Raw genomic sequence first — 12,374 nt, 5'->3', positions numbered from 1 at the left:
AGTATGAAAATATGTAGCAAAGGTCTTAGGCATCTTTGTGAGTCTCATTTCTCACTGTCTTATCCTTTTATACAAATTTACAACATCAAGTAATTTTTGGGGAAAAACGTCAAAGCTTTGGAATTTTCGCACTACTTTAAAATTTAAAAACATTTGATTTTTTTTCGCAGGTGATCAGTGTTGCCTGTGGTGCATGGCACATCATGGCTCTCACCACAAGTGAGTAACCCGTCATCATTCCCAAAGATTCATGTCTCTCCGTTTAATTGATCTTGGGGCAGTTAGACTGCGTCACTAAAGATAAACCAGTCAACCTCAGGTATTTCCTCTCCGCACTGGTTTCCTCATCCTTTTCTCCAAATGATGTCTTGTTCCTCCTCAAAGCCCCTCCTCACTCACTTTCTCACTCATCGAACCATAATTCACTTCAGAGGGAAGCATCATTAATGCACAGTAGGACCCAGCAGCTTGATGTGTGCTAATTATATTGTGTGTTTTACACGCTGAATGACTTTTGCTTAGTCAGTGATGAGCTCAGTCTCTGGTAATTGTTTTTTGGATTTGATGAGTTTATAAAAGCCTGTCTGTGAGTGCGTATCTGGGCATGTTGCTCGTGTGCTTGTCCGTTCATGTATGTGTTAGTAAACATGTGGATGGCGAGACTTTACTCATAGAAATCCACATTTATGTGTGCCTGTGCTTGAGCAGTCTTGTATTAAGGCCATGTGCCTAGATGCACAGCCTACTCTGTTTTTTACACATAGCCAGAAAGCCAAGATTATTATTCAGCTCTGCACATTATACGCTTCTGTGAACTTAATAATGATTAGCAAACAGTCAAAACCTCGAGATCGTTCTGACACATTAAAACTACATGCAGTTTTAAACTCTGCCATTCCAGCCTAACACTTTGACATGCGCATTCAACCATGACACTACACTCCATTACTTGCTTGCATTCTTCACAACCAATGTGATCCTTTTTAGTACTGTACATCAGTCGGTGCTATAGCAGCCTTTGGCTAATCACACTGATTGGAGGTGTCCTTTGGCTCACCTGGGGGCTTCCAATCCTATTAGGCCAACAGTCCTGAGCCTAGCGTACCCAGCAGCCGCTCGTGTTTGATCACTGGTGCTTAGAGCCCACACTTGTCCTCTTATGTTGGTGTTAAGGCATGGAGGAGAGGAGCAGCAGGGTGGGGTTTGGAGGGGGTTAAAATGTGATCTCCTTAACTCTCTAGGGGGGCAGAGGGGAGCTCAGTGCCCCACCTCCCTCACTGACACTCCTCTGCGCCTCCAGCTGGAGCTGGTCTTTAAACTTCTGATGTCATATGAAAAGCGGAACACTGCAAAGTTTTTTTTCAGGCAAAAGAGAAAGAGATGGAGGGACCGAAAGAGTGAAAGATTGAAAGAAGCACACTGTGAAGAGACGGTTGACTGTATGTGTCTATCTTTTTGAGAGTGTAAGACGTTTAGAGGTTCACTCAAATTTCTCACATCACTCCCCTCCTCCCCTCTCCTTTCTTAATCTTTCTTTTTCTCCCTCTGCACACCTGAGCTGATTCCACCAGGCCTGTCACCTCTGTCTACCTTCTTCCTAGCTGTACCACATACATTACCTCCCCTCCATCACTTCTTCTCTCTGCCTTCTTTCTGACTGCTATTTTCCTTCACTACATGCCCATCACTGTGTCTCTCTTGTGGCTCTCCCTCTTCTCTCCCCCTGCTGCCCCCCACCCCCCACCGCGACTCTCTTCTTCCCTGGGCCAAGAGCGCCCAAGAAGAGCCATGTGTTTCCAAAGTGGACTGGATGGGAAATCGAAGCAGGGCTTCTGTGTTTATCAAGCCACAGCTCCGTCACCTTGCTCCTACTCCCGTCTGGAGGCCCCGGCAAATTGGTGACAGCAACAACAACAACCCTGCAGCACACATGCCCCCTTTTCCCATGTGCACATCCATACACGCAGTTACACACTCGCACACACACGCACGCACACATGCACACAGCATAGCACCTTGGCCTGTTTAGTTTTATTGCTGGTGTCAGGTGAGGAGGTGGAGGTAGGAGTGCTGTCTAATGTTCAGCTCACACACACACACAGATACACTCACACACAGCTATTTCCACCCCTGCCGACACCTTGGCTAACAAGACCTGTGAACTGCAGTGACAGAACTCCAAGACTTGTCAGAGTCCCACTCATTTAATGCCAAGACCCGGCCCCAGCTCTAACCCATCACAGTTTCTGTATGCACACCAAGCCACATTAGGCTGCACAATGATATACAGGGTGTGAGTCTGTACTACTACTACTACTGCTACTTCAGGTTAATATTGTTTAAGTAATACCTTTACTAGTGATATGTATGGTAATTCTTTTTTATTATTATTAAATCAACGGTGTAGTATAATATCAGTGTCGAGGTGAAATGTGTCATGGTTTCGTTTAACTTTACCTTCAGCCTGCACCTCATTACAGTGATGTGCATCATGATTTCTTTCATCTATAAATGTTTAAATGTTTGCTATTACTCTTGCCTGTCTAGTTGCATGTGTGACAGTACAGTAATGTGTCTGTAAACCTGCTGTACCCACAGGCATCTTTATCTGGAGCATCTAATAGTCTTGGGTCATTACAAGTAGTTTTGCATGGAACACTGCCCCTTTTGTTGCATGTGTACAGGATGCTTTCTGCTCAATATCTTTTTCAGTGCCCCCTTTCTTTGCTTTGACGTTATCGTGTAAGTGGAGAATAAAAGAGAGTTGACTTTGGTTAGAGCCCTGCACGGCCTTGCTACCTTGGAAATTAACTACACAAACAATGCCTTGCCATTGTGCCTAAGCACTTACAACTATGCCATTTAAGAGAGTATTGATCTACCCAATGCAGGGTCAATCATTGGATCAATGGTGTGTGGGTTGGTTGGCTCGAAGGCTGTTTGACTGCATGAATGAATGGATGGTTGGATAAGGAATGAATAGGCGGTTGCATAATGAATGGATGGATGGATGAATATATGGATTGATTCATGGGTAGACTTAAAGATGGATGCATGGAGGGCACCGGTGTCGGGTCTGCACAGAGATGAACTTGTATAGTTCTGAAGATGTTACTTGCTTGCTGTATTTTGTGTAAGACTCACTTCTGTCCTGTACACCTGCCACCATTAAACACAGCCTGACATTTACTGCAGGTTGAAGTTGATTTGTTGTGAATCCTCCGCGAAGAAGCATTTCTTAACATGAAGTGATTGGGTTTTTTTTAGTTATTGCTGATTGGGGCAATTTTATATTTAAGCCCAGTAGGTATAGTAGATAACTACCTCCTATTTACCAAAATTTTTGCTTACCTGGATGCAATATTAAGCTGAAATCCGTCAAGTAGTATTACTGAAACTGAAGAGTGAGAGACTGAGAGATATAAATTAAAAAGCAGTCATTGTCATTAGCATGTTCTTGGTGGATTGTTGTGATGTGTTTACACCAGGGTTGATTGACCTAGTTACCCAGTCCCTGGCAGCATACGATGGAGAAATGAAGATAATGCAACACAAGGGAGAGAGTTATGTTGCTTTATTATTCTTATATGTGAGGCACTTGTGAGTCTGTGCACCCACATGCACAAACTCACACACATGCACGCACACACACTGAAGTGATGATCAGGCGCTAAGGGGTCGCGCCTTGTGACAAAGTAAAAAAAAAAGAAGAGCTTATTTAAAATTCTGTAAGAGATGTCAATTGTGCCCTCTGCATATTTCTATGGAAAATTTGTAAATAGATCCTTTGTAAATAGCTTCTCCTTTGCCAATCACCCTGTCTGCTCTGTGCACAGCAGCATTAAAAATTGATCCTTAGCAGCACCAGGGTGAAATTCTAACATTGCTGCCAAATGACTGATTAAAAAGAAAAACCTTTAATCTTTGCTTAAAAGTGTCTACTGCCTTGGCATGCCTTCCCCTGTGCTCCTCTATCTTCCAACGCTGTGAAGGGAAGGAGGGGGTCGCCGTGGGGGAAACGGGGTCACGCTTCATGTAGAGTCAGCACTGTACAGTGATATAGCTCTAGAGGTGAGGGATTTCACTAAGAGGAGATCCAGGAATCAACATGCATTGCTGTCTTCTGAATTTAACCTTAAGCCAGAGGTTAAAAACACATTTGAGCTTTCCACAACAGGAGCTGAGTGTGCTGTGGCACTCCTGCTAATGGCATGTAGAAAAAAGAATTGTTTCTTCCAACTTAACTATTCAGGTTAACAAAAAAAATCACTGGGGCTCTAAAGTTTGACACTTCATTTAGCAGCACAGAATTAGAAACTGACGCCCAGCTTCTGTATATGATGACTACAGAACATACACATGCAGTTTTGGAACATAAAAAGGTATTATAACGTATATTGAAATTGCTGAGAGGTGTTTGTGCTTCAGAGAGCAGAAAGAAGAACAGACAGTGTGCTCACCCAGAAACTCAAACTCACTTCAGAGACCTTCCTCACTTCAGAGACCTTGTCAGAAAACCCTCACCAATAGAGCACACAGAGAAAGAAAACACGGCACAGGTAAGATAAACATATCTCTTCTTTCTTGCACTACAGCCTTTTTATTGACTTACATACTGTAAAGCTAAATCTAACTGACTCGCTAACCCAACAGCTCCCTATCTCTTGCCGTGGATTTTTCCTGAGTGATATCTTTCTCTTCCACACTCCCTGCCCCTGCCTGCCTTGTTGACATCCTCATCGTCCGTCCATCATTTGCTGCTCAAATCTGCTTTGCATTTAATAGTTTCAGTTTCTTTATGCATGGTGTAAATGAACATATCAGTAGTTTATGATATATATATATATATATATATAACACCCAGCACGCCCCTGCGGGCGGTTTATCCTTCAAGCTCGGGTCCTCTACCAGAGGCCTGGGAGCTTGAGGGTCCTGCGCAGTATCTTAGCTGTTCCCAGGACTGCGCTCTTCTGGACAGAGATCTCCGATGTTATTCCTGGGATCTGCTGGAGCCACTCGCCTAGCTTGGGAGTCACCGCACCTAGTGCTCCGATTACCACGGGGACCACCGTTACCTTCACCCTCCACATCCTCTCGAGCTCTTCTCTGAGCCCTTGGTATTTCTCCAGCTTCTCGTGTTCCTTCTTCCTGATATTGCTGTCATTCGGAACCGCTACATCGATCACTACGGCCGTCTTCTTCTGTTTGTCTACCACCACTATGTCCGGTTGGTTAGCCACCACCATTTTGTCCGTCTGTATCTGGAAGTCCCACAGGATCTTAGCTCGTCATTCTCCACCACCCTTGGGGGCATCTCCCATTTTGACCTCGGGACTTCCAGGTTATACTCGGCACAGATGTTCCTGTACACTATGCCGGCCACTTGGTTATGGCGTTCCATGTATGCCTTGCCTGCTAGCATCTTGCACCCTGCTGTTATGTGCTGGATTGTCTCTGGGGCATCTTTACACAGCCTGCACCTGGGGTCTTGCCTGGTGTGATAGACCCCAGCCTCTATGGATCTTGTGCTCAGAGCTTGTTCTTGTGCTGCCATGATTAGTGCCTCTGTGCTGTCTTTCAGTCCAGCTTTGTCCAGCCACTGGTAGGATTTCTGGATATCAGCCACCTCCTCTATCTGCCGGTGGCACATACCGTGCAGGGGCCTGTCCTTCCATGATGGTTCCTCGTCTCCCTCCTCTTTCTTGGGTTTCTGCTGCCTGAGGTATTCACTGAGCACTCGGTCAGTTGGGGCCATCTTCCCAATGTATTCTTGGATGTTCGTTGTCTCATCCTGGACTGTGGTGCTGACACTCACCAGTCCCCGGCCCCCTTCCTTCCGCTTAGCGTACAGCCTCAGGGTGCTGGACTTGGGGTGAAACCCTCCATGCATGGTCAGGAGCTTTCTTGTCTTTATGTCAGTGGCTTCTATCTCCTCCTTTGGCCAGCCTATTACCCCAGCAGGGTACCTGATCACGGGCAGGGCGTACGTGTTGATGGCCCGGATCTTGTTCTTACCATTCAGCTGACTCCTCAGGACTTGCCTGACCCTCTGCAGGTACTTGGTGGCTGCAGCTTTTCTAGCGGCCTCTTCATGGTTCCCATTCGCCTGCGGGATCCCCAAGTACTTGTAACTGTCCTCTATGTCTGCAATGTTGCCTTCTGGTAGTTCAATCCCCTCAGTTCTGACTACCTTCCCTCTCTTTGTTACCATCCGACTACACTTCTCCAGTCCGAACGACATTCCAATGTCATTGCTGTATAGCCTGGTAGTGTGGATCAGTGAATCGATGTCTCGTTCACTCTTGGCATACAGCTTGATGTCATCCATGTACAGGAGGTGGCTGACAACTGCTCCGTTCCGTAGTCGGTATCCGTAGCCAGTCTTGTTAATGATCTCACTGAGGGGGTTCAGGCCTATGCAGAACAGCAGTGGGGACAGAGCATCTCCTTGGTAGATCCCGCACTTGATGGTAACTTGTGCTATGGGCTTGGAGTTGGCCTCTAGTGTTGTACGCCACATCCCCATTGAGTTCCTGATGAAGGCTCTTAGGGTCCCATTGATCTTGTACAATTCTAGGCATTCCAGTATCCAGCTGTGGGGCATTGAGTCATAGGCCTTCTTGTAATCAATCCAGGCAGTGCACAGGTTGGTCAGTCTGGTCTTGCAGTCTCGGCTGATTGTTCTGTCTACCAGTAGCTGGTGTTTTGCGCCTCTGGTATTCTTGCCAATTCCTTTCTGTGTCCCACTCATGTATTGACCCATGTGCCTGTTCATCTTAGCCGATATGATGCCTGACAGGAGCTTCCATGTAGTACTGAGGCAGGTTATTGGTCGGTAGTTGGAGGGGACCGGTCCCTTCTTGGGGTCCTTGGGGATCAGGACCGTCCGGCCTTCAGTTAGCCATTCCGGGTGTCTCTCGTTAACTAGCAGCTGGTTCATTTGTGCTGCCAGACGCTCGTGGAGTGCAGTCAGCTTCTTCAGCCAGTAGGCGTGAACCATGTCGGGCCCTGGTGCTGTCCAACTCTTCATACTGGAGACCCTTTCTTGGATATCTGCCACTGTGATGGTTACTGGACCCTGTTCAGGGAGGTCGCTGTGGTCTGCCCTCAGATCCTCTAGCCACTGAGCATTGCCGTTATGGGTTGCATCCTTCTCCCATATGCTCTTCCAGTATTGCTCCATCTCCAGCCTTGGTGGTGCTGTTCTCTTATTGTTCCCTTGCCACTGAGAGTACACCTTTGCTGGTTCTGTGGAGAACAGCTGGTTTATTCTCCTGCCTTCTATCTCTCTGGTGTACCTCCTCAAGCGGCTGGCCAAGGCTGTGAGTCTTTGCTTGGCAGTTTCCAAGGCCTCAGGTATGGACAGCTTATATATATATATATATATATATATATATATATATATATATATATATATATATATATGTGTGGAGAGAGAGAGAGGGGGAGAGACATAATGTATATACTATGGATACAATAGAGCAAGTTTTACTTAAGTAGGCAGCACAGTTGTGAAAACATCAGAGTGAATATATATTCACTTACCTCTCAGAATATCAGTGAAGGCCACTAAACTGTCACGCAAAGCCACACACGCACACACACACACACACACACACACACACACACACACACACACACACACTTCCACCCCTCCCCGTCTCTCTGTCATTCAGGTGTTTACTGTCATTCATACTCAGGGTTTTGTATAATCCTCTCACCACACCTGAGTGCTCCCCACTCAGTGTCACTGGATTTACTCTCTCTCACCCCCCTTGCTCACTTCCCCTCTCCTCGAGCGCGCAGCCTTTTTCATTTTGCATCGCAGTCATTCTTTTACACATGCTGTCATTTCTTATGTAAATAACCACAGATAAAAAGACAGTAACAGACATTTTAAGATTTACACACACCGCTCAGCGCGTATGTTTTCAGTCATCCCCTCTCATCAGCCAGTTTGTTTGTAGAAGTGTCTTTGCCTGTAGCCATAAATTAGGGGTTGTGATTTAACTCATTGAGACAAAAGAGAAAGACAATGAAACATGCATAAAACAAATGATGTGGAGAAGGTGAGGGAAAGGGAGAGCGAGGGAGAGAGGAGAGAGGCGAGGAGGGTGTACTGAAGGCAGAAATGGGCCAGTATGTATTTCTGCTCTACTTTCACTTCGGGAAGGCTTCATTAAGAAGTCTGTTTCCAGAGCACAGCGGAATCTTTACGCACGTACATGTGTGTGCGCGCAGAGGAGTGTGCATATATTCGTAGTTTAGTGTGTTTCAGAGCCCATGCACATCCATGTGCATATATGTGTGCATGCACATAACATTATTTGTGTGTTCAGTGAGAGAGATCTCCTAAATTATTTACACCCAGAACAGCTGGGTATCAAAACTTAATTGGTATCAAGTTTTTAAATGGGGTCAAATGAGCAGTTCCATGCTGCTTTCTCTTGCCTTAAGTCTGTATCATTACATCTGGAGCTACAGTGCAGCTATTTCAATGAACTTGAACGTCCATCTACTCATGTATGTTACTCTGTAAATGTTCTGTAAGAAATTTGTTGAGGCATAAACATTAAAAAAAGAGGTGCACACTCACAAACACACACTCAAAGCCTTAGGCAGGGCACAGAGATGGTATTAGATTTAAGCCCTCTAATAAAGCCAATTAGAATTACACTGCGCACTGATGAAGGCAACCTTTCCAGGGACATTCTCTCACCTCCATATATACACATCTAAGGCATGCAGCATGCACATGCACATACACACATCAGCTAAATATTTAACATTGCCAAATATCTCTGTGTTATAAAGGGATTAGATACAGTTTGTCCAATGCACCATGTTTGGCCTCAGTGTTGTTTTAACAGGCATTTCTAGAAACTTAATATGCTTTCCTGAATCAGCTTTCCCCTCCCAGTTTTATGTCAGGGCGGGAAGTGTTCCTGGCAGTGATGATCTTTTACTGGGCAGAGGTACTGCCGCACTGGCACAGATGTGCTCCAGGGTCTCTCAGCACAGAAAGAGAAAGCTGAAACTTAAATTGTCAAAATAATAAAGGGATTAGTGACTGTAATGTGATTGCTGAATTTTAAAATGTAGTCCATTATAGCAGAATGACAAAAAACAATAAAGTAACCACATTAGTAATGCCATAGTAATGCATACATTACTTCCAAACATGAAGAACATTACACTGGCTTCCCAGAAATGTGCACAACACTAAGTTTCAGCAAGTCTGGAAGATTTGGATGAATTGACAGAACACAAGGTGTTAGTCTATATTTTTTTAAGTGACTCAAACAAGTGTTCATAAATGAGCACATTGTTGACTGCAATACATGTTATATGACAAAGATAAATATTGATGTCTATTGCTGAAATTCTCTGTTTCCTATAAGTTTACTCTACAATGAAACTGACTGTACAATATTACTACCCAAATCATAGTAAAAACAACTTAAAAGATTGTGTGTATCCACCTGACAGGGCTCCAGACATGTCAAACACAAACTGGTTCAAGGTTCGGAAAGTCCAGAAGGCTTTGAGGAGCAAGAGACAGATGAAGAAAGTGAAAGTGCAGAGGAAAAAGAAAGACATGAACAAAAACCATACACAGATGAGGCAATGTCTGCAACAGAAACGGATGGGACAGGAAGTGGCCACTCATCAATCAAATCCAAGCAGGGGGATGATACAGAGGGTTGTCAGACAGCAGTGCGGTTTGAGCCAAGGAGCAGAACATGCAGAAATAGTCAAGGCAGTCTTCACGTAGTCTTCACTACACTGCATCTTTTACCTAGGTCAGACGGCAAGCAATGCAGGCCCACTGCTGGCACTCTCCCCCAGCTATCAAAGGGACAACAAGCTCAAAGCAGAATTTCATCTGGGGCTCAAAAGGTGAGTTATTTATATAGTCATCACAAACAAAACTACAACTCCAGTTTTTCCAGTTTGTCACAATATATTGTACTTATATTTTCATAAATCTTTATCTTTTCAGAGAAGATCATATCTGACCAAATCAGTCCAAAAATCTGAAGGCGGCAGCAGCATTTTGCAGAGCCCCGAGCTCAGGCCTGCACCCAGACCTCCTGTGAAATGTCCTGGAACTCAATTTGTAACCTCTTGTCACCATCCAAGAACGGGACCACACAGTGGCCTTAAGTCTTCCATTTACAGATCTTCTTCAATCTCTAGCTCTGGACAGCAAGTTCACACATTCCCTTCCTCCCATTTGAGATCGCAGGTTGAAACCTCTCTTTCTCAAACTCCTCCTTCATCTAAGCCATTTAAAAAGTGCTCTGCAAACAGAAGACAAGCTTTTTCCTTTGGCATTACTCCAAGAATTCACAGGTCTACTTCTGCCCACCAGTGAACCAAGTGAATATGTATGCAACTTTTTTTTGTTATCCTAAACATGTCTATTTCTTAACCAAAAGCCGCAAAAAAAATCACTGGCTATGGAATTGTGCTCTCTGTTATCTACTTGATAATGGATGTAAAGCTAAATATTTTTGCTTGCAAAAACAACCTTCTGCTCTGGAGGAGCTCTCCAAAACAGAGTCCAGATGAGCATTAATAGGGTCCAATTTACCCCTGTGATCACACATTCTGATTTGGCAAGTACGTTCCTCCGATAAGCCATCTCAGTCAACAACACTCCTGAAACTTGACCTTATTTGAAGGCATTAGACTTTTGTCTAATGCCCTACAGTCAAAACCGTGTGTAGAAAATGCTGAGACCTTGAATCACATCATTTCAACAGAACTTGAGAAGGTTGTTTCTTACCCTACACACTGCGCCACATTCATTTTAATGCTTACAGTATGTTGTTTATTAAAGACATAACGCCTTCTCGGATCTTGGCCTCTTGTAAGACATTTTCACGGTGAGGCATTTTCATGGCTGTCCGTCTCTTCGGTATGAGTCACATGTGTTTGCCACTGTGGCTCTTTTCAGTTTGAGGAAATTGATTTGTTGCACAGATAATGTGAGCTTGCTCTTTGTCTTTGTTGTCTTGTTTCATGTCTGTCAGTGTGTCCTTTAATATTGTGGTATGCAAACTGGCTCTTTAACTAAATGCTTAGTGCAAAACCTTTTATCATCCACCTTTAAAAACACCTGTCTGTCATGTAACAAGTTGGCTTTTTTTTTTAGTTGTATTCAGTTATTGTAAGTTGTGATTTTTGTTGTAACAAGAAATTGTTTGTAAGGAAAGGGTTTGTTAGTTTTAATTGCCACTCCTGGGTTGCGTTTTTTTTTGTTAATTTTTTTGTTTGTTTGTTTTTTCTTTACCTATGTTCTAACATGAGAAGTTTTGTTTTGTATTCAATTTTGTATTCAATTCTTCTTCTTTTTTTTTCCATAAACTGTATCCACAATCACTCAATAAAAATATTTTGAGAAATGTTGTAAGACATTGTATAGTATTTGGCTTTTACTGGAAAATTAGACAAATACATGCAAAGTTCATTATTTCTTTGAAAAAGTGCTTAATACATTTACTATACCACTGCAAATTTGGTGCGCCCAAGCAAAGGTATGTAAAGGAATGGTAATGTTCGAGACTGACAAGTAAAATTTAAAAAGTGCCTTTAAATTGAGTCTTAAATTTGTTTCCAAGTAACAAGCCCAGCAACTACTTGCAGGAAGGCAGCACTGATGGCATTGAGACATCCACCCACGTCTCTCTTCCACTCCCTACGGTTTGTTTTGGTGTGAGTTAGTGCTGATTGTGTGTGTATCACGTCTTTGCCCTGCGAGACTCCTGCCAATCGATTCAAGGTGAGACCTGTCGATTAAACACCCTGACCGGTGCTCTCTACCTAACCCCGGGGTGATTCAATCCCACCCCTTATACACACGCATGCGCGCGCGCACACACGTACACACCCACTTCACCTGTCATCCATCAATACCTCCATCAGGGCCTCTATTGATCCCCTCCATCCAGCCTCTTCACCCCACGCAGTACAACATCAGGGCCAGGATGACGTTGGTGCAGGTTTAATTTTTGGCAGATTTACAATAAAGCTCAAGTTATTATTTAACTCTTCCAGCTGCGGTGTGCTCTTTGATTTAGCACCCTGGGAGAAGATGAGTTACAGCTGACACTGAGAATCTGCTGGGGCTGGAATGGTAGGCACCCGGTTCATAACTCAGCCGCCGAATGTGTAGTTAGTCAATCACTTGATCTGTAATCACAAATGCTGCCAGAAATTACATGAGTGATGAGCTGTAATAAAAGCACTTACTTTTCCTGCTCTGTCTCTTAAGTGTTATTGGCAGACCCCTCTCTCCCAGGAGGCCATGGCTGTGAAACAAAATCCCGATATAAACTGCCTCATTGGTCCCTGCCTCACGCGCTGTC

At 44.2% G+C, this 12,374-nt stretch overlaps 1 protein-coding gene across 3 annotated transcripts in view; it reads left to right on the top strand.

The window, feature by feature from the left end:
- LOC146696829 (uncharacterized) overlaps window positions 1-11,419 on the top strand; it is a 311,434-nt gene extending 300,015 nt beyond the window's left edge. For all 3 annotated transcript variants that reach the window (XM_085475149.1, XM_085475148.1, XM_085475150.1), the window contains exons 11-14: window positions 171-219; window positions 4,429-4,559; window positions 9,490-9,900; window positions 10,004-11,419. In XM_085475149.1, the coding sequence (XP_085331275.1) occupies window positions 171-219; window positions 4,429-4,559; window positions 9,490-9,900; window positions 10,004-10,378 (966 nt within the window). In that variant the 3' untranslated portion in view covers window positions 10,379-11,419. The remainder of the gene's footprint in view (window positions 1-170; window positions 220-4,428; window positions 4,560-9,489; window positions 9,901-10,003) is intronic.
- Window positions 11,420-12,374: the final 955 nt, after the last annotated feature.

This window comes from Copadichromis virginalis, linkage group LG12 (genome assembly GCF_057382275.1).
Source record: "Copadichromis virginalis isolate Kocher_CV1m ecotype Utaka linkage group LG12, C_Virginalis_male_GT1.1, whole genome shotgun sequence".
Classification (NCBI taxonomy): Eukaryota; Metazoa; Chordata; class Actinopteri; order Cichliformes; family Cichlidae; genus Copadichromis; species Copadichromis virginalis.
The sequence above is the reverse complement of the archived record's forward strand: the minus strand, read 5'-3'. Positions and strand labels throughout refer to the sequence as shown.